Genomic DNA, 20,090 nt, shown 5'->3' with positions numbered 1-20,090 from the left:
TCCATTTTATAGCTTCAGCCTGGCATCTAAACACACTAACAGATAGTAAACAAGACACGAGCAGGACATAATGGACATAAAATGAACATTAACTGTTTTATCAGCACTTCAACCGCAGAACTCAGATAGGTCAGTGAGTTTAATGGACAAACTCCTTATAAGACATAGTTTGGAAGAAAGTGGAAATAGCATGGAAGAAAAGGGAAAGACTGCTAGTTTGCTGCCAGATGCTACCCTAAAGCATTAAACGGAGGGTTTTAAGGGGTTGTTGCTTAACCATCAAGGCAGGTAGAAGCACTAAAATTTTTCTTTATTCTTATAATGTTATGCTCTGTTAATGAAAATGATCCCTAAAAAAAAACACCCACTAATGCTACTAAGATCTCTTTCTACAATAAATGCATGAACACAGATCTCAGAATCACAGAATTGTTAAGATTGGAAATGGCCTCTAAGATCATTGTGGCCAACCATAAACCTATCCCCACTGTGTTCCTCTCTAAACAATGTCCCTGAGTGACACACACGCACACATTTTTTTAGCATTTTCGAGGATGGTAATTTTGCCTGTTATTTGGGTGGCCTGTTCCAATGCCCGGCCAACTTTTCAGTGAAGAATTTTTCATCTAATATCTAATCTAGACATCCCCCTGTGCAACTTGAGGTAATTTCCTCTCATCCTTTCACTTCTCCTGCTTTTTACATGGGAGAATAGACAGACCCAAACCTTGCTATACCCTGCTTTTCAGGCAGTTGTAGAGAGTGATAAGGTCGCCTTGCTTTTCTCCAGGATCAACAATACCAGCTCCCTCAGCTGCTCCCCATAAAATTTGTGCTCTCCAGCTCTGTTGCCCTTCTCTGGATGCTCTGCATCACCTCAGTGTCTGAGGTTTGTGGATTAGAAATGGTATTCCCTAATTTAATGTTCCCACTGAAGCACTCCAAACCATGTGCCACTCACTCATTCCTGTCTCCCTCTTCCCTCCCCTTTCAGTCATGTGGAGAGGAAAATTTGAGGTACAAAACGTAAAGATCACGAGTTGAGATAAGAACAATGTACTAGAAACAGATGGAATGTCAGTTACAGAGCAAAGTGATATCCAACTGCACTTCCTTGACCAGAAGAGACCCCTTCTCCTACCCCTGTGAACTCTGTGAAGTGGTATAGAATAACTTCTGGGTATTAGGAATGCCCCCTCCTGGCAGCTGCAAAATTTAACCCTCTCCTGGTCAAAACCAGGACAGGAGCCCAGAACTGAACACAGGATTTGAGGTGTGGTCTCACCAATGTTGAGTACAATAGGACAAAAACTTCCTTGGTCCTGCTGGCCACACTATTTTTGATACAGGCCAGGATGTGTTTGGCTTTCTTGGCCACCTGGGCACACTGCTGAACTGGCTTTCAACCAGCATCCCCTGGTCCTTTTCTGCCAGGCAGCTTTCCTGCTCCTTTTCCCCAAGTCTGTAGTGCTGTCTGGGGCTATTGTGACCCGAGGACAGGACGTAGCTCATATAATTGCCCTTGGTCCATTGTCCAGCTGGTCCAGATGACTCTGAATATCTTTCCTACTCTCTAGTAGATCAATCTTCCTACCCAATTTAGTGTTGTTTGCAAAGTGGCTTAGGGGACACTTGATCTCCACATCCAGATCAACAGTGACTTTGGGTTAGACTCAGTGATCTTTGGGTCGGACTTGATGATCTGGGTTTGACTTAATGATCTTGAAGGTCTCTTCCAGCCCAGTGATTCTGCGATTCTGTAATAAAGACTCTAGAGAGGGCTGGCCCCAACACTGAGTCCTGGGGAACACCACTGATGACCAGGGGAGAGGTAGATTGTTCTAGTAGAAGGTAATGTGGAGCCTTTATCAGTCTTTTTTTGGGAAACAAGGAAAAAGGTCTCATTGTTTCTAGTAGCAATCACTGTTCTTTCAACTGCATTAAAATTATGGGATTTCTGCTCATCAGTATCTTCTATGTAATTCCCATTCACTTTCCCTCCAATATGTTTATCTCGCTAGCTTACACCCATGATTTATTTCTTTCAATGTTTTTGTTGCTGTTTTGTTATGCAAATATTTGCCTGGAAGGGCCAGAGAATGTTAGAAAATCCTTTGTTGTAGGGCTTCCCTCAGACATGGTGTTAAAGCACTCACCATCCTCCTCTCGCCCGGCAACTTTTGTTCAGAAATTTTATTTCTCAAGATTCATTAAATCTAATAACTCCTCAGTGGAAGCATAGATTTGAACATTAGACACCGCATAACTAAATTAAGAAGTTTGCTAAGCTATAGATATTACTTATACCTACATATATATATATTATATATCTAATCTATATCTATACCCATATCTCTATCTATATCTAATATCTATCTATCTATGTAACTTATATATAATTCTATATTGCAGTAGTAATTCTAGCCTATCCAGAAAATAATGCATAATCATTCATGTAGTCTAAAATTAAACAATACAAAAATCCAATCCAAGACTGTTCAGCATTTTTTGCCAAAACTTCCTGATGCTCTTCAGTCTTACTGAATGTTGTGTGTTGACAGGCCACCTGTTAGCAAGGCACTGGAACTGCTCTTTTGTTATGGCATGAATTACAGAGGAGCTTAGTCTTAATTTTTGTAATGCTCTCTTTGTTTATGTGTAAAGGGTTGTGATTGCAAATTATAAATAGCTGTGCTTTTATTTCATGTACTATATATACATACAGAGATGAATATTAATGTGTATTGGAAATATTAATTATTTTCATAAGGCAATATTATGGAAGGTCTTGGATATTTTGAAGTTTTTGAATACTGCTTCTAAATAAATCTTTAATATTTTAAGTATACTTATATATAAGTCAACTTATCTACTAAATTTTCACAAGGAAAATTATCGATGTAGGTTTGATTTGGGAGCTCTAAGCAAAGAGTGAGGACTGAGTGTTAAATCAGAAAGTAAGGTGTCTGAAAAGGTTAAGTGCTAAGGTTTTCATCATTTTGTCTTCTGCTTACAAAATAGCAACAACTAGTTAAATATCATGGCTCAAACGTACTTGAGAGCAATGACAGATAGTTGATGTTGGCAGTGAACTACATTTTGTTGAGTCTTTAATCTTCAGACAGAATTGAAGTCAACTTTAGATCAACAAATCATCCAGCAGAGGATAACCTGGTTAGGCATATTATGACAACTTTTTATTCTCACAAGAGGTAAAGGTATAAGAGAACATCAGGTGACAGGAATATTTCCAATGAAAAGAATCATTGCTGCAGTAGAAGTTTCTGGACTTCTGGAATATTGACATTCATATTCCTGTTTTACTAGATTTAGAAGATAATGCTACACTCTGAATCAGAGAGAAGAAAGAGTTGAATCCATTATCAGATATTTCATATCAGATTTTTATAGTCACATATGTAAATGAACAAGAACATATTTGTAACAGAAAATGGCTGAAAATACTTTTGATTTGATAGTACTTGTGTAATAGCAAATATTCTAATCAGAATAAGAAAAAAGAAAAAAAGAAAAAGAAAAGAAAAGAAAAGAAAAGAAAAGAAAAGAAAAGAAAAGAAAAGAAAAGAAAAGAAAAGAAAAGAAAAGAAAAGAAAAGAAAAGAAAAGAAAAGAAAAGAAAAAAAAGAAAAAAGAAAAGAAGCGCAGAATGGAGTTGTCTGTCTTAAAATGGTTTGCCTAGGAATAACAGAGAAAAAATCATGAATGAGGTGTAGCAAGGGGGTTTTCTTTGTCTTCTGAGTGAGATTACAGCTTTGGCTTTGACTCTGTGGGTGCAGTGCAATTGTTGCACGTAAAGTAGTGCTAGTACATTAGTAATTGCTATAATTGAAAATATCCAACAACATATCCTCATATTCGCATAGGAAGTAGTGAACTGAAGTTTTATATGTTGCCAAAGCCTTTGTGCTGGCGTGGAACTGTAAGGTTATACTGGGATTTTTTTGTCCCATAAATTATACTTCTCAAATGGTTGTTAATAAAATATTTGTACTGCGTCCTCTCCCATTTTTGATTTTCCAAATATTTAGGATTAAAAATAACTGCTTTTTAGGCATACCTCATTATGAAATCACAGAAAATTTTTGTCTCTTTTCTACGCACAGTATAAAATTTCCTTTGTTAATATCATTAATCCAATTTTCTAGAACTCAGAAGGGAAAACTATTAGTAATAGAATTTTAAGTGACTTCTTGATACCTAAAATAGCTTTTTCTATTAATAAGATTCCCAGTGTGTTTTGTGAGTTTCCAAGAAGAAAATACATATTCTTAACTTAAATGCCTATTCTGAGGAACTGCAATCTCATCTATTACCTTTATTTATTCAGTATTCAGTGTTATTTTTCCAACAGCTAGATCTTGTATGAAACAGAGGAAAATTTTGTTTATATCCTTCCATTGGAGAGGCAGTATTAAACACTGGTGTCACAAGTTGTCTGTTTTTATGAGGTCATTTTGGACTCAGTTTTCAATGGCAGCCTCTCTTCTCACACTTCCTGAGTGGATGGCACTGAGGGCAGGAGCTGAGGGAGTTAAATCATTTGCACTGTAAGCAAAGATCCAGTTCATGACCATCTGAGGAGCCTGAATATAGACTGATATAGACAATGAGAACTGATAAGATGCATCCCAGAAGCTTGAGGGAGCTACCTGATGTAGCCACTAAGCCACTCTCTGAAAGTCATGGCAGTCAGGTAAAGTCCCAGGTGACTGAAAGATGGAAAATGTTGTGCCCATTTTAGAAGAAAGTAGAAAGGATGAAAGGGATCACGTGAATCTCCTGAGATTTAACACAGGTGCTGTGCTTGTGTTGAGGCATACTCTGCTATCAGCACAGGCTGGGGATGAACAGATGCAGAGCAGCCTTGCCCAGAAGGACTTGGGGGTGCTGGTGGGTGAGAGGCTGGACATGACCCAGCCATGGGCACTCCCAGCCCAGAAAGCCAAATGTGTCCTGGGCTGCATCCAAAGCAGCGTGGGCAGCAAGGCCAGGGAGGGGATTCTGCCCCTCTGCTCTGCTCTGGTGAGAGCCCACCTGGAACCCTGCATCCAGCTCTGGGGTCCCAGCACAGGAAGGATTTAGGCCTGTCGGAGTGATATCAGAGGAGAGACACAAGGGTGATTACAGGGATGGAGGGCCTCTCCTATGATGACAGGCTGAGAGAAATTAGCTTGTTAAGCCTATAGGAAAGAAGGCTCTGGGGTGACCTTTCTGTGGCTTTTCAGTACCTGGAGGAGGCCTCTAAAAATAGCTGGATAGCTGTTTACAGGCGCATGTAGTAACAGGACAAAGGGTAATGGCCATAAACTTAAAGAGGGTAGGTTTAGTTTAGATCTTACATAGTCTTCCTCTGAGGGTGATCAGGCAATTAAACAGGTTGCCTAGATAAACTGTGTATGCTCCATCCCTGGAAGTGTTCAAGACCAGACTGGATGGGGATGGGGCTTTGAGAACCCTGGTCTAGTGAAAGGTGGCCTTGCCCATGGCAGAGAGGCTGGAACTAGATGATTCATAAGGTCCCTTCCAAGCCAAGCCATTCCATATTTCAATTATTCTATGCTTGTAAATTAATGGAAAAATTTTCCAGCGTTTTCCAAGTGGATCTACATTTGCATTGAATAGGATCCTTAGACAATAAGGCATTCTGTAACCTCATCTGTATTTTGTCTCTGACGCCTTGTTAGAACCACTAATGTAGGCTTGTGTAAAAGGTGAATTTGTACTAGCATTATTAGAATGCTGCTTTGCTCTTTAGAAATTACAGAATTTAATTACCGATTCAGATGCAGATTTTAATTACCAATTCAGGTTTTAAAAAATTTATTAAAAATTTAAGCTGTGAATAAGTGCGACAACTATGACACTGGATCTCCCATCTAAAAAAGAAATCTTAATTGGGAAACTTTCAGGGACATCATAGATTTAATTTTGGTTTTTAGTACCTCTCCATGGAAAACACAGAAATGTTATCTGTTTAATTCCAGAATTTACATATTTTATAGAATGAAAATTCAGCAGCATGAAGCATAGTTAAAAGGAGTATTGTACAGCAATGATTTTACTATTACTACTTTTAATTCAGAAATTGTGTTTGACTATTATATGGATGTATAAGTAACATGTGTGGGAGTCAAATCCTGTTTTGCATTTATGCAGTCATGGAAGGGATGTCACCTCCTCACTCCCCTCCTGAAGTGCCTCAATGGCTGTATTAAGTGCTCATTAAGCCTGATTTTACTGGGCACCCTACCAAAGATGGTGGATAACTTCTGCATTAAGAAGACATAAATAAGCCCCTAGATGCAGGTTTCAGGGTTGTGAAAATCCATACTGCCTTATCACCCTTCTTATTCCCTCTCCTCCAAATGGCAATGTCTGTGGTATTTGAAGAATATTTTGGGATTCATCCCTCCACAATTTTGTGTACTTTAGGTCAAAACACAGAATTTGAGAATCTTTAGTTTTCATGCATGTTTTTTACAGTCAGACATTTGTGCTCTCTCTCTTACAAAGTTTGCCTAGCAGGTTTCACTCTGTAATCTGGATTACCATTCTGACAGCTCATATAGCCTAACTCTGTCCTCATCTACATTGTTTGTTACAAACATTTAAAACAGTTATTTACAGGAAGGAATCATTAGAGGTGTGGAGCTGAATGGAAACCAGTTTGAAATAAAAATTTTATAAAGGAAAAGCAATTGTTCCCAACTAATTTGGTTTCTATCTTTCCAAAATATGATTGAGCTTCAAGCAGTAGATCTTGTCTACCTGGTATTCCATGACCAGTTTGATACTATGAGAAAATGAATGTTTGAGAGAACTATGGAAAATGAATGTTTGACTCTAACAGAATGCACTTTGATGCCACAATTGTGAAATGAGCAAAAGACTTCTTAAACCAGAGGCAAAAATGTGTTTACTTGGAAAGAGAAGGTGTTGGTCATGAAGGAGGTAATTTGTGGATTTTCTCAAGGATCAGTCTTGACACTTAGCAATTTTCAGGAACAGGGTTACTGAAATTTTCTGACGCAGTTTGTCTGTGTGTTGTCGCTGCAAAACAGGTGGAAATATGGAAAGGCTGATGAGCAGATAGACTTCTAAAAAAATACAGAGATTAAATTCACAGTTGCAGAGCTCAAGATCATGTATTCAGTTTTTGTGCAGCATGTCAGAGATCATTAAATGCAAAAAACAGAAGAAATAAAATTCCAAATCTAACAGTCACGGGAGGACTATACAGTAATTTTAGATGAGAACAGATGCAAAATAAGTCTATTAAGACCATTTAAGATGGGGAATTTTTATTTTGTCAGCAGAGACTAGAAAAAATGGCTTATTCAGGCTAGTAAAATTAATTCTGAGATGTCTGTTAACTATGAAAACATCAGAAGTAAACACCAGGTAAGGAAAAAAAAACTAGTGAAAGATGAACTAGACAAAAGAATGGATGTTTATAAAACTTCTACAAATAAATTTAGGCTAGCAATCTGAAGATTATTCAAAATAAAGAAAATTAGGAAACTCAGTAACTTCTAATAATAGCATAATAGCAGCAGATGTAAAAAATAAACTACTTTCCAAATGGAATGTGAGAAATGAAAAAAAACGTGATTATGTGAAGTGGTCATGCAAGGATTTTATCCAGGATATCCTGGTTAGTCTTATATATTTCTTATCACCCTAAAGGGTGTGTTATTGCTTGACTACTGCTCGCTTGTCAAGTGGCATAACTTAATCAACTGAAGAGCCCAGAGGTGAAAAATAGCCCCTATAGAATTCCAAGAGATTACTCCCTGCAGGCAGATCTTGACAAGCTTCATCCCATTCATCTATGTTGTCCTGCATTTGTTATGGAAATAAAATTCAATTGCATGACTCATGCCTTTTCCCAGTAATTTTCATAATCTTAGTCACAGCAATTACTGTAAATTGACTAGAATCTGTAGTGCCCTTCTGTTGTGTTAGAGAGAGACTATATATGACAAGAAAAAATGTGATGCATTTTTAACTTATCTTTTTTCTCATACTTGCAAACCATACTGGGAACATTGACATACATGTCAGGTGCTGTGAAAGCCAGGCAGAGAAGCTGTGCTTGAGTTCATCCCACTACCCAGAAAGGCTGTTATATTTTTGTGATTTCTTTTTCATAAATGGTTCTGCTCCATGTCTCTAATGCATCAGAGATGACCACCTGAGCAGAGTTAGATGAGACAGTGACTAGCGTGTTGGTAACTCCAGATGCCTTGCCGAGTCTCCCATTAGTAGTTAGTTCTTCGATTACTAATGGAACTGAGAGGTAGAACTTTCAGTGACTGAAAAATTAGCAATATCTGTTGTGGTTTAGCACTTGTAGGCAGCTAAGCTTCATACAGCTTGCTCAGCCCCCTGCAGTCCAGTCTCCCACAGGAGGAGAGGGAGAAAAAGGGAAAGACAGAAGTGAGGAAACTCATGCATCAGGACAAAGACAGTTTGAAAAGAAGTAAACAAATCAGTGATGCAAAAGCAGTCATTCACCACAAATTGATCCACATTCAGTCTCTAAGCAATAGAGACCCTAAAACTCACTCCCATTCCCCCTCTGTCTCCAGCTTTTACTGCTGAATGTGACTATAGCATATTCCTTTGGTCAGTTTGGATCCAATGTGTCAGCCTTGTCATCTCTCAGCCTCTCACCCACTCCTAGCTGACTCAGTGGGGCACCAGAGTGAGAAAAAATTTTTTTGCAATATTAGCACTGTTCAGTTATTACCATTGTTTGGTTATAAATCCAGAACATAACACTATATGAGTTGCTATGAGAAGCACTAACTCCATTCCAGATAGAACCAGTACAATATTCCTGTGCTGAAAGAACAGGCAAAGCATTCCAGGGCTATTGAATAAATGGTTCTTCTTTCATTCCAATGGGATTTTCTCTCCTTTATCAAGGGATTAGTTGGTTGAGGAAGTAAATTGTGATTTTCTGATTCTCTAGTTTTAAGGCATTTCTGTCTCAGTCATAATTTTTTGCAATGAAGTGGTAAATTCATGGTTATGACACTTAGCACGTGATATAATATTGTCATCTACATTATGATACCAAACCTGGTGAGGTTTCCTGATCAGTAGACTAAACTTCTATTACTTTCAGGTGATTAAAATGTAGTTCACATATTGATACAATTAAATTTGTTTTATCACCCCAATGACCCTTGTCAGATAATAGTGTACTGGCAAAACGATGCCTGTTGTAGTCTTACAGAAATCTTTTCTTCTATTTTAACTAAACCAGCAGCTTACAGTAAAAGAAAATAAGGTCACAATCCTAAAAGGAAAACTGAATTTTGAAATACACCTCAGTTTCTGGCAGAGCTAGAACTGGAAGGAAGCTGGGTGGAAGACCCTGTGTTTTTCTTTGTTGTAACTTGTTGAGATTAATGCAACAGAGTTATCACAATATATGCCTTGTCTGCCACATGTGAGATGATTTGGGTGGTCCAGTCATTGTTTAAAGACAATGTTGTGTCCAAGAGAAACTGTGGGGTTTTTTGTAAAATGCTGTGTGATCTGACAACTGCTAGCATTGGCCATCAAACTACATGTCTCTGTCTCTGGCAACAGCAACTTCTCAGGGAAAAGAATGTAGGACTTTCTAGTCCTTATGTCTCTTCTCTGTCCTCTTCTGTGGAAGCCCTAAATACCCTCTGGTGAGAATTTCCATAGATTGCAAAAGGTGAACAACTCTAAGCCAACATTTGCTTTGGGAGAAGTTTAACTAAATGTTAATGTCTTAAGGATAAGGACTACGACACTGACTTGAGGACACTTTGTACTCTGCAGTGTCAAACAAATCTAACGAAACACCAGATTCTTAAAAAAAATTGGTTATAAATAGAAGACTGATTGTTATGATTTAGGTGGTACCCCCAATTCAGTGGCCCCCCAAGACTCTTCAAACCATGCACCACTCCATCTTGCTCCCTGGCTTTCCCCTTCTCCTCTTTCTGTAGCACTCTGGAGAGGAGAATGGGAGGAACAAAAAGTAAAGATTGCACACTGACAGAAGAAAAAATTTACTAGAAACAGCAATAAGTTAATGAAATGTACAGTAACAACCACAATACTAATGACAGAAGTTACAAGAAAAGATGCCATTCACACAGAAAAAAAACTCTGGCAACACAAAATTAATAAATCAAACGGCTCCCTCCGCCAGGGTTACTTGCCCAAATCAGAACCCCTTCTTGCTGGAAAAAAGTCTCTTTCTCCCACTCCTGACAATGATGTGAGGTGATATAGAATAATGTCTGGGTCCTAGCCATGCCTTTTATCAGCTGCTGGAAAAATTAGTCCTGTCCTGGCCAGACCTGGAACTCTGATTTATGTAAGTTTTTGGTTGCTGTGTCTTCTCTTGCATTAAAAATATCTAGTCTGCTTTGAGAACTTGTTGACAATGATACTGTTCTCTCCCAGTTTCCAGTTGCTGAATTGCATTTGTGTTTCTTACTTCTGCATTTTCTTCTAAATGATGCATTCTGTCACTGGGTAGAAGGCAATACTACAGGAAAATAAATTAATAGAGGGAAATATTGTAGATCCTTATATATATCCTTACAGGAATATCCTTACAGGAAGGGATGCCATCCAGGACCACCTTGACAAACTTGAGGGGTGGGTTCATGTGAACTTCATGGAAGTCAACAGGGGAAAGTACAAGATCCTGCTCATGTGCTGGGACAATTTCTAATATTGGTGCAGACTGGGTGTGAATGGATTGGGAACAGCTCTACAGAGAAGGGCTTGAGAATACTGGTGAATGAGAATTGGATGTGAGCTGGCAATGTGCATTTGCAGCCCAGAAAGCCAATGGTATCTTGAGCAAAAAGAGTGTGACCAGTATGTTGAAGGGAGGGTGCCACTGTGAGACTCCACCTGGTAAACTTAATCCAGTCCTGGGGCTGCCGGTATAAGAAAAGCATGAGCCTGCTGGAATGGCTTCAGTGAAGGGCTGTGAAGATTGCCAGAGGTCCAGAACACTTCTATGAAGGAAAGTTGAGACAGTTGGGAGGGTTTAGACTGAAGGAGAGAAGGTTCTGTTGTCACCTTATTGCCACCTTTCAACATTTAAAGTGCACTTATGGGAAAGGTAGGGGGAGACTTTTCACCAGTGCCTGTACTGACAGGACAAGGGACAACAGTTTCAAATGGAAAGAGAGTTGGTGTAGATTGGACCTAAGAAATTTTTTATGATGAAGGAGATGTGACATTGGAGCAGTATGCCTGGAGAAATTGTGCATGACTCATCATGGGAAGTATTCAGACAGATTGGAGAGGGCCTTGTACTAGATGATTTTTGAAGGTTCTTTCCAAATGAAACCATTTGTGATTTGCAATTCCGTGATCATTCACGTAATACAAAAACCAGGCTTTCCATAAAATGTTCTCATTTTGTTATGTATTAATAATTCCTTTGCTACCACATTAACTGTTTGATACATTCAAATCTCTTCCAGTTTGATTTTATCACTGAATAACTTGCATTTTTTTCAGGATATTGCATTTTAATTATGTTTCTAACCCTCTTTTTGTTCACAATTATGTAATGTTATAATTTGAAGAAACAAAAAACTGTTACTAAATGTAGCATAGAATATTATAATGGCCTTTAAATTAAGCCAGTGGATATGATAAATCACAAAAAAGAAAATAATGAAACACATGCACACATCCATTATATAATCAAAAGTGTGCTATGCAGGATACTAAAGACAGAATTCTTGATGTGAGTTTAGTGGGAGAGATTGTTCTCAATGAGGAGGTTGTATAAAAGTTGCAAAGATGCGTTTCAGTTGGCAGGTAAATAAATTTTCTACAGTGGCCAAGCCAAAAGCCAACTTCACTAGTTTCAAATGAGGTCAAGAGTCATCTCATTGTTAGAAGAAACAAGATCTTTGAATGTCTTTGCTGTTTCCTTTCAAACTCTCTCCAAAAACATTGCTGATTAAGGGCACTATTGCCCCTCAAAATGTTAGTGATCACTGCAGAAAATATTTATTAATCTTATTCATCATCACAATAAGGAGCTTTTTCTTTGCTTAAATGAGTATACCTTTTATTTTTGCTTTCTCTCTCTTTCTTTTATTTTTTAAGTACACTGATTTGAATTATCTTACCCTCACAGGCTGCTTAAAAAACCTCAAAGTGCTCAATGTGAGTTTCAATAATTTGAAGTCAGTTCCTCCAGAACTGGGTGATTGTGAGAATCTAGAAAAACTGGATTTGTCTGGAAATATGGAAATAACAGAGCTCCCATTTGAAGTAAGATAACAATCTATGTTCATTTCCATCTTTTTTATTTGGCGTAAAATGTATTTTATTATAGTGTTCAAATCTTTTCTTAACAGATTAAATAATATTCCTTGAAGTTTTCAACAATAATGTTTTACTAGTAATATCATTGAAAATGTCTTAGAAGCACTTAAATAGGGCCAAGGTACTTTGTTTTGGTTTTCCAGTAACTAAATTTTACTTGTATATATTCTGATATATTAAGGAGGACAGGATCCTAAAGGGGATTTGGCTGTGGTAATAAGTAGAAGGCTGCAAATAGATGTTTTCTGTAAAAATAAAATACATCTTGGTAGTCAAATTCACATACACACTTTGTTCCCAGTGTCTGTTTTAGTTTAAAAACTGTATGGAAAGTTCTATAAACAGCACTGCATTTTGCTATTAGCACAAATATCTCTCTGAAAAGGATATTACATGTGAGGAATGGCATGAATGTATAATAGACTGAGAAAAGGACTCCCAGGCATGCACCAGCATTCTTTTCTTTCTGTTGTCTGCATAACTGCTCTCTGCCACAGCTGCTCTGAGACTTATTATCAGGGGGAAATAAAATCATTGGCTGGTACCTAATCACAATTTTTGCTGTCATCTGTATTTCTCAGGTTCTTAATATCCTGATTTCTGGGGGGTGAGTAGAGGAACCTTCAGGGAAAAGTGTCAGACTCTTCTTTACTGATTCCTACTTTTTCCCTAAACATCTGTTACTGGTAATTCACTGGCAATGTTGGAGTGGATTAAACTTATGTGAGATCTGATTTAGCCCTAGGAAAGTAATAGTAATTAATTTCCTCCACTGATTTTTCATAGTAAAGAAGCTTATTTTAAAAGAATTGCTAAAATTTGAGTGAACAAAATGGAAACAAAGAGTGAACCTTCCCACAACAAATGGACATGAAAAAGAAATGCTAGCAACAGAATAAGCAGTGCAGGTGTCCTTTCTCCTGCCTCTTCTCCTTTGGATAGCAAAGTCAGTGACTGAAACAGATAGAATTTAACTAGTAAGAAGGAATCATAACGAAATCAGGAAATCATATGTCTTGAAGAGGCAAATGAATTAAACAAAATTATCTTAGAATATAAGATATTGTGAGAATATGTGAGTATATTCAAACCTGTGGATGGTAAATTTACTCCCTGTCACTGCTGTTTTAAAACCACTGAGTATTTTCCCAACTGCTTACGTAGGTCTTGTAGTGGAAGGATTTACCCATGTTTATGCATTATGGGTAGCCTTTGCATGGAAACCTACCTGTGCATGTAAATCTTTTCAGGGCTGAGCCTGAGAGACCGATGTTTCTTTTGGAGAGCTCTAAAATATTGTTTCCTTCCTAAAGTCTCCTATTCAATGAAATTGAAAGCTACAAAAGTGAGTGTAGGTTATGGCCTAATGGTTCACTTAAAACTTAGGAAAAAAAATTGGAGTTGTGCAAATAATTGTATATAATAGTAAAAACTGCAAGCAACATCATGCTAGTATGGTACAAAAGGTCAAGAAGAAAAATATTGGCATTATTTATTGTGTTTCTCTGGAGGCCGAAACTCAATTTATATTTTTAGTGATCTGGGAGGTAAGCTACACAAGTTCTTCTGATTCAGATTATAAACTCAGTTTCTCAGAATCAAAATTTCAAGGGCAGCTTTGGAAGCTGAACATACAATTAAAGAAACACTTTTGTTGAATGCTGTGAAATGCTGCTAAGTGTTTGGCCTTTAGCATACTCACTATGGCTCATATTATGCAGAACAAATGCATCAGAATCCTTGCTGACATAATAGGTGTCTAATGTTGACTCTCAGACAAATAGTGATTAGCAGGTAACTGTTTAATAAATTAAAATATTGAATTGGTCTTAACAGTCTAAAAAGGGAAAACAAAAAAATAGTGTTGGGCTAGCTTAGAATAGCCAAATGCCTACCTGTCTGATCACTGCCTACCTGTCTGATCACTTTATCCCCCTCTTCAGCATGACATTGGGAGGAAATATTTTGAGAAATCTCATAGTTCAAGATAAAAGACAGGGAGATTGTTTCTCAATTACTTTTGTGGGTAAAACCGGCTGTACTTTGGAAAGATTAATTTAATATTTGTCAACATATATTTCAGTAGCAAGAAACAAAGACAATAAAAAAAATCTTCCCCTCTCTCCCAAGGTCAGCTTAATTTCAGATTCCTATTCTGTCCCTGAGTAGTGCAGGGTGGCAAGGAAAGCTACAGCCAGAACGCAGTGGTTTATAGCTGCTTCTCCTTCATCTTCACACTTTTGTTCTCCCCTTGTCGTGGGGGTCGCCATGTCATGGGGGTCCCCATGGGCTGAGCTTTTTTCAGGAATATCCATCTGCAGCAGCATGAGTCTTCCATGAGCTGTAGTGTGGAGATCTACTCCACCATGCAGCACCTCCACTTCCTCCTGCTTTGACTTGGTATTTCCTCTGTTCTTTCTCACTCTTTCTATTTTCTCCCTTTCTCTGGTGGATCTTTCCCTCTTTCTTAAATCAGTTTTTAGAGTGGCACCACACACTTTGCTGAGGAGCTTTTCTGTGTCCTGTGCTTGATCCATTGGAGCCATCTGGAATTGTTGGTATCCATTTAGGGCAGCCTCTGGTGTCTTTCTGCAGAGCATCTTCCCCTGAACTCCCCACACTGCCAGCACATTGCCATGGACAAACAATACAAGTATTAATAACCACAAGTTAGCTTATATCATTTATTGTCCAATAGAATTGTTGCTAACATCCGTTAATCCAGTGAAATGCTCATAAGGGTTGGCTGCATCTCTCATGTGGAGTCAGTACTAGGAATTGGAGATTATAACAAAGCAAATATGTGCAAGCTCTGTTTTAGTAGGAGAATGGATTCTCTTTACAAACTAGGAAGAAAGACAAAACTTGGCAACCAATAGAAAAAAATAACACAGAAGATTTATAAATATGTTTCCTGTTTATCCTCTCTTAGGAAGTTAAATTTTTATTTGACTTTCAAGTCCTTAAAAGTTTCTTCTGGGAAGATTAAAGGAGTGTGCGAGAATGGCATCAGTATTCTTCAGTGTAAAACATAGTGAGAAGTAATAAAGGCCAGCTGAAGCCCGCTAGAATTTTTTATTTTATTTTATTTTTTTTTTTTACATAGAGTAATGGCCAGAGAGACACCCCATCCAAAACCATGACATTATTCTTGTCCAAATGCACCTCATGAAGTGGCTGTATCAGCCTATAAGAAACATGCATGTGCAAGTGCCTGGACTATTTCTATTTGGAACTGTGCTTTGGAACTGTTCCTTGAGGGACATGCCTTGTGCAATAGCACCAGGAGGAAAGCACATTGCTCACTTCCTGGCAAAAAGGGCTTTGTCTGCTTGTAAAGGCCACTTTCAATACTCTGTAAGTCATCTCACTAAATCTTAAAATGAGGTAATCTGATGCTACATGAAAAAAAATTGAGGATGTGTGCTCTCATCTTTTACTTTCTCAAGGATTAGAACTTCATACCATTCCATATTATGTCCAAGGAAGAGAAATCTGTTTCAATGTCTTGCTTTCAATATTTTAAAATTTGTTCTGTTGTTGGATGTCTAACATTTTTAGATTTAGGTATTGATTAGATATTATCTAATAAAATATTTAGATATTATGTCTAACATTTTAACTATTAGTTAAAATCAATATTTGATTAGTATCAATTGAAAGTAAAACTTGTCAGAGAAAGTTTAGGGGTCTACAGTGGAGTTCAAATCTATATTAGCTGCACTTGCAAATAAGCAATATCTTCCTCCAGACATGAGTGAAAATATAAATTGAAATAAAATATAAGTGTACATAAGAAAAGTCAACCTACATGACATTATGTTTATGTAGTCAGCTTGTAACAGATACTCACAGACCTCAGTAGCCAAGTTTAGCAGAGGAAGGTACACTATGAGGCCTAGGGCATAATCCTCCCTGATATGACACATACCTTGTAAGATTCTTAGGTGGAGAGGAATTTGTTCTTCTAGCTAAGATGCTCAGGAGAGGCATGCCTGGTACCTTATCCAGTCCCTCTCCCACCACAGTGTCATTATACTATATACTATATACTATATATTAGTAGTTACAGGGAGAAGGAGATGGATAGATTTATTTCCAAATTTCTTGTCTATTTTGTATGTGAATTTAAGCATTAGTATGATGCTGGTATTTGTATTTTAACTGTTGGATAGTGTTCCTCTCACTATTATCGTCATACAGGTTATGCAATAAAATTCTTCTTCCAGGAAAAAGCCCTGTATTATAAATAATATATTTTATTATTAAAGTTTGTAGAAAAACTGCTCTGACTTTTTTTTCAGGTGTGCTTTCTTCAGAAAGTATTGCTTTCTACAATTATTTACCGAACCACATAATTAGAGTTTCCTGTGCATGATATTTCAAAAAGATAGGTTTGTTGTGGATTCCTTTTTTTCTGCCAATAGTATTTCTGCAGCCAACAGCATCTATGTGACCCAAAGGAACTTCAATGAGAAGAGAGGGAATATGAAGAAGTTCTAATTTCCTCCATCCGTACCATCTGGTACGGCACATGCTGTCAGTCACAGGACAGGCAAGACATTCCACAATAGCATGAGCAAGACAGAAATGCTTATGCTAGATGTTCTGATACAGAAAACAAATTTAAAAGTTTTTTTTCAACATCATTATGCCTTGGACAGTTTTCAATACTACATCTGAGGAGTCCCAGTAAGTAACCAGAATTTTTTCTATATCATCTGGGTAGCGCAAAATGAAGAAATTAGAGACTGTTAAAGCATGTGAATAATTTGTCAAGCAGAGTGAGTATCTATGAATACCTACATCTTCATGTCAATCCTGTATGTACTGATCTTTGAAATTCTGAGAAATTAAAATGTTATGCTACATGGTTTCTTTAACACACTGTGTTTTCAAAAGATCAAATTAAATCTTGTTTTGTATTTCTGCTGCACAGTTTCAGTTCAGTCCTAATATAAGCAAGCACAGACATGAAGACCTTTCAAAATCATAGAACTGTAGAATAGTTTGGGTTGGAAAGGATCTCTAAAGATCATTTAGGGCAACCCCCCTGCCATGGTCAGGAATATCTTTAATTAGAACAAGTTTCTAGGGCCCCATCTAATCTGGGGCCCTAGAATGTTTCCAGGAACAGGATATCTACCACCTTTCTGGAGAGCTTGTACCAGTGTTTCACCACCCTCGTTAAAACTGCCTTCCTCATATCGTCTATTTGTAAACTCCTTTAGGTTAAAATCATTACCCCTTGTCCTATCACAAGTTCCTACTAAAAACTGTCTCAATCTTTATTGGAAGCCCACTTTAAGAACTGAAAGGTCACAGTGAGGTCTCCCCTGAAACCTTCTCTTTTCCAGGTTAAACAATGCCAGCAGTCTCAGCCTGTCCTCACAGAGAAGGCTTTCCATTACTCTGATAATTTCTCTTATTCTCTTCTGGACCTACTCCCACAGGTCCATGTCCTCCCTGTGCTGGGACCCCAGAGCTGGATGCAGGGTTCCAGGTGGGCTCTCACCAGAGCAGAGCAGAGGGGCAGAATCCCCTCCCCGGCCCTGCTGCCCACGCTGCTTTGGATGCAGCCCAGGACACATTTGGCTCTCTGGGCTGGGAGTGCCCGTGGCTGGATCATGTCCAGCCTCTCACCCACCAGCACCCCCAAGTCCTTCTGGGCAGGGCTGCTCTCCATCTGTTCATCCCCAGCCTGTGCTGGTACTGGGGATTGGCCTGACCCAGGTGCAGCTCCTTGTACTTGATCTTATTAAGTCTCATGATGCTCATGTGGATCTGGTTCCCAAGCTAGTCCAAGTCCCTGTGGATGACATTGCACCTCTCTGGGTGACATCTCATCTCATCTCATCACATCACATCAATCACCCAAACAGGTCAACTGCACCACTCAGCTGGGTGTCATCTGCAAATTTGTTGAGGGTCCGTTTGATCCCACTGCTTATATCATTGAGGAAGATACTTAATAGCACTGTTCCAATACAGACCCCTGAGGCACACCACTTCTCACCAACTCTCATTCAGATATTGAGAGATTGACCAGTATTCTGGGGATGACACCACCCAGCCAGTTCCTTATTCACTGACCTCTCCAGCCATCAAATCCCGCTCTCTCCATCTCAGCAAGAAGTATGTTGTGGGGAACCATGTCAAAGGCTTTACAGAAATCCATACAGATGACCCTTTCCTTATCTACTGATGGAGTCATTCCACTGTAGAAGGCCACCAGGCTGAGCAGGCAGAACATTTCCTTGGTGAAGATCTGCTGGCTGTCCAGAATCATCTCCCAGTCTTCTGCATGCCTTAGCATAGAGTATTGGGTTTGCATGGCCAGGTTTTGGTAGTGTGGTGCTACAGGGGTGGCTTCTATCAGAAGCTGCTAGGAGCTTCCTCCAAGTCTGGGAGAGCCAGTGTGAAGGCTGGGTAAGTCAGAAATGGTGGCAATGCTTCCGTTATATTTAATAATGAAATAAAAGTTATTGTGCAGCTGTAGTTGTAACCAGAGAAGAGTGGGGTAAGGACATGCAAAAGGAACAGTTCTGCAGACACCCACATTAGTGCAGAAGAAAGGGGAGGAGGTGCTCCAGGTGCCAGAACTGAGGTTCTGCTGCAGCCCATAGTGCAGACCATGGGGAGGCAGCTGTGCCTTTGCAGCCCATGGAGCTCCACATCCAAGTAGATGCAGAGATCCACTTATAGCTTCATCTTGGCCTTCCTCATCCCATCCCTGTACAAATGGAGCATGTTCCTATTGTCTTCTCAGGCTACCTGTCCCTGCTTCTGCTATGTGTTTGCTTCTTTCCCTTTAGTTTTACCAGCAGTTCCCCGATTAGCCATTCTAGTCCCTTGTCATCTTTGCCTGATCATTTACGCCTGGGCGTAGAAAGATCTTGTGCACTATGGAAGGCATCCTTAAATATCTACCAGCTCTGTTTTTCACCCTTGTCCCTGATGTAAGTTTCCCAAGGCATTGCTATTGACTAAGCCCTTGAAGAGCTGGAAATTTGCTTTCCTAAAGCTCAGGGTCCTGACATTGCTCTTCAACTGACTCATATCCCTCAGGACCATGAATTCCATTAGTGTATGATAACTGCAGCCCAGGTTGCTTCTAATCTTTGGGTCACCAATTAGTTTACTTGCATTGATGACCTATGGGTGCAGGAATACATTCCCTCTGGAAAGGCTTTCTATGGTCACAGGAGTTATAACTGGTGTTATTTCTCTTCTTTGCTTACCTGAAAAATATAATTATAAACAGTTGTCTCTTAAATAGTTTAATAATGCTAACAGGTGTGACCCTAAAAAACCCCTTGACATGATCGGGGATTTATTAGGCACTAACATTAGTCACCTATGATTTTCAAACACAACGGTATCCAGAACAGACATAAATAACTTTTTACACATTAATAAAATTCCAATTGATATTTTAAAACTGTGGTTCAATAACTGGAAAATTTTCAGTCTCTTTTGTCCTCTTTTTGTTAGTCTGTCCAGTCCTCTCATCAAAGCCATACATTTAGCAGGAAAAACAGAGGCACAAGCTCTATGCATGAGTGGACACTTCTTCAAAATAAGTCCCCACTGGGCATTTTCATATAACTTCTTGTCTTTGTGATCAGTGAGTGACACATCTCAAACTCATTACCTGGTAGGTGGGAGATCAGCCATCTCTATAGAAATGTAAAATGTTAGGTTGTTTTACCAGCG

The 20,090-nt window shown here is 38.7% G+C and overlaps 1 protein-coding gene across 1 annotated transcript in view; it reads left to right on the top strand.

Moving 5' to 3' along the window:
• Window positions 1-20,090, top strand: part of LRRC2 (leucine rich repeat containing 2) — a 65,430-nt gene that overhangs the window by 26,469 nt on the left and 18,871 nt on the right. Inside the window, exon 4 of the mRNA XM_030969073.1 lies at window positions 12,184-12,320. Coding sequence (XP_030824933.1) covers window positions 12,184-12,320 — 137 coding nt within the window. The remainder of the gene's footprint in view (window positions 1-12,183; window positions 12,321-20,090) is intronic.

Source organism: Camarhynchus parvulus, chromosome Z, assembly GCF_901933205.1.
Source record: "Camarhynchus parvulus chromosome Z, STF_HiC, whole genome shotgun sequence".
Classification (NCBI taxonomy): domain Eukaryota; kingdom Metazoa; phylum Chordata; class Aves; order Passeriformes; family Thraupidae; genus Camarhynchus; species Camarhynchus parvulus.
This window is presented reverse-complemented; position numbering and strand designations above follow the sequence as displayed.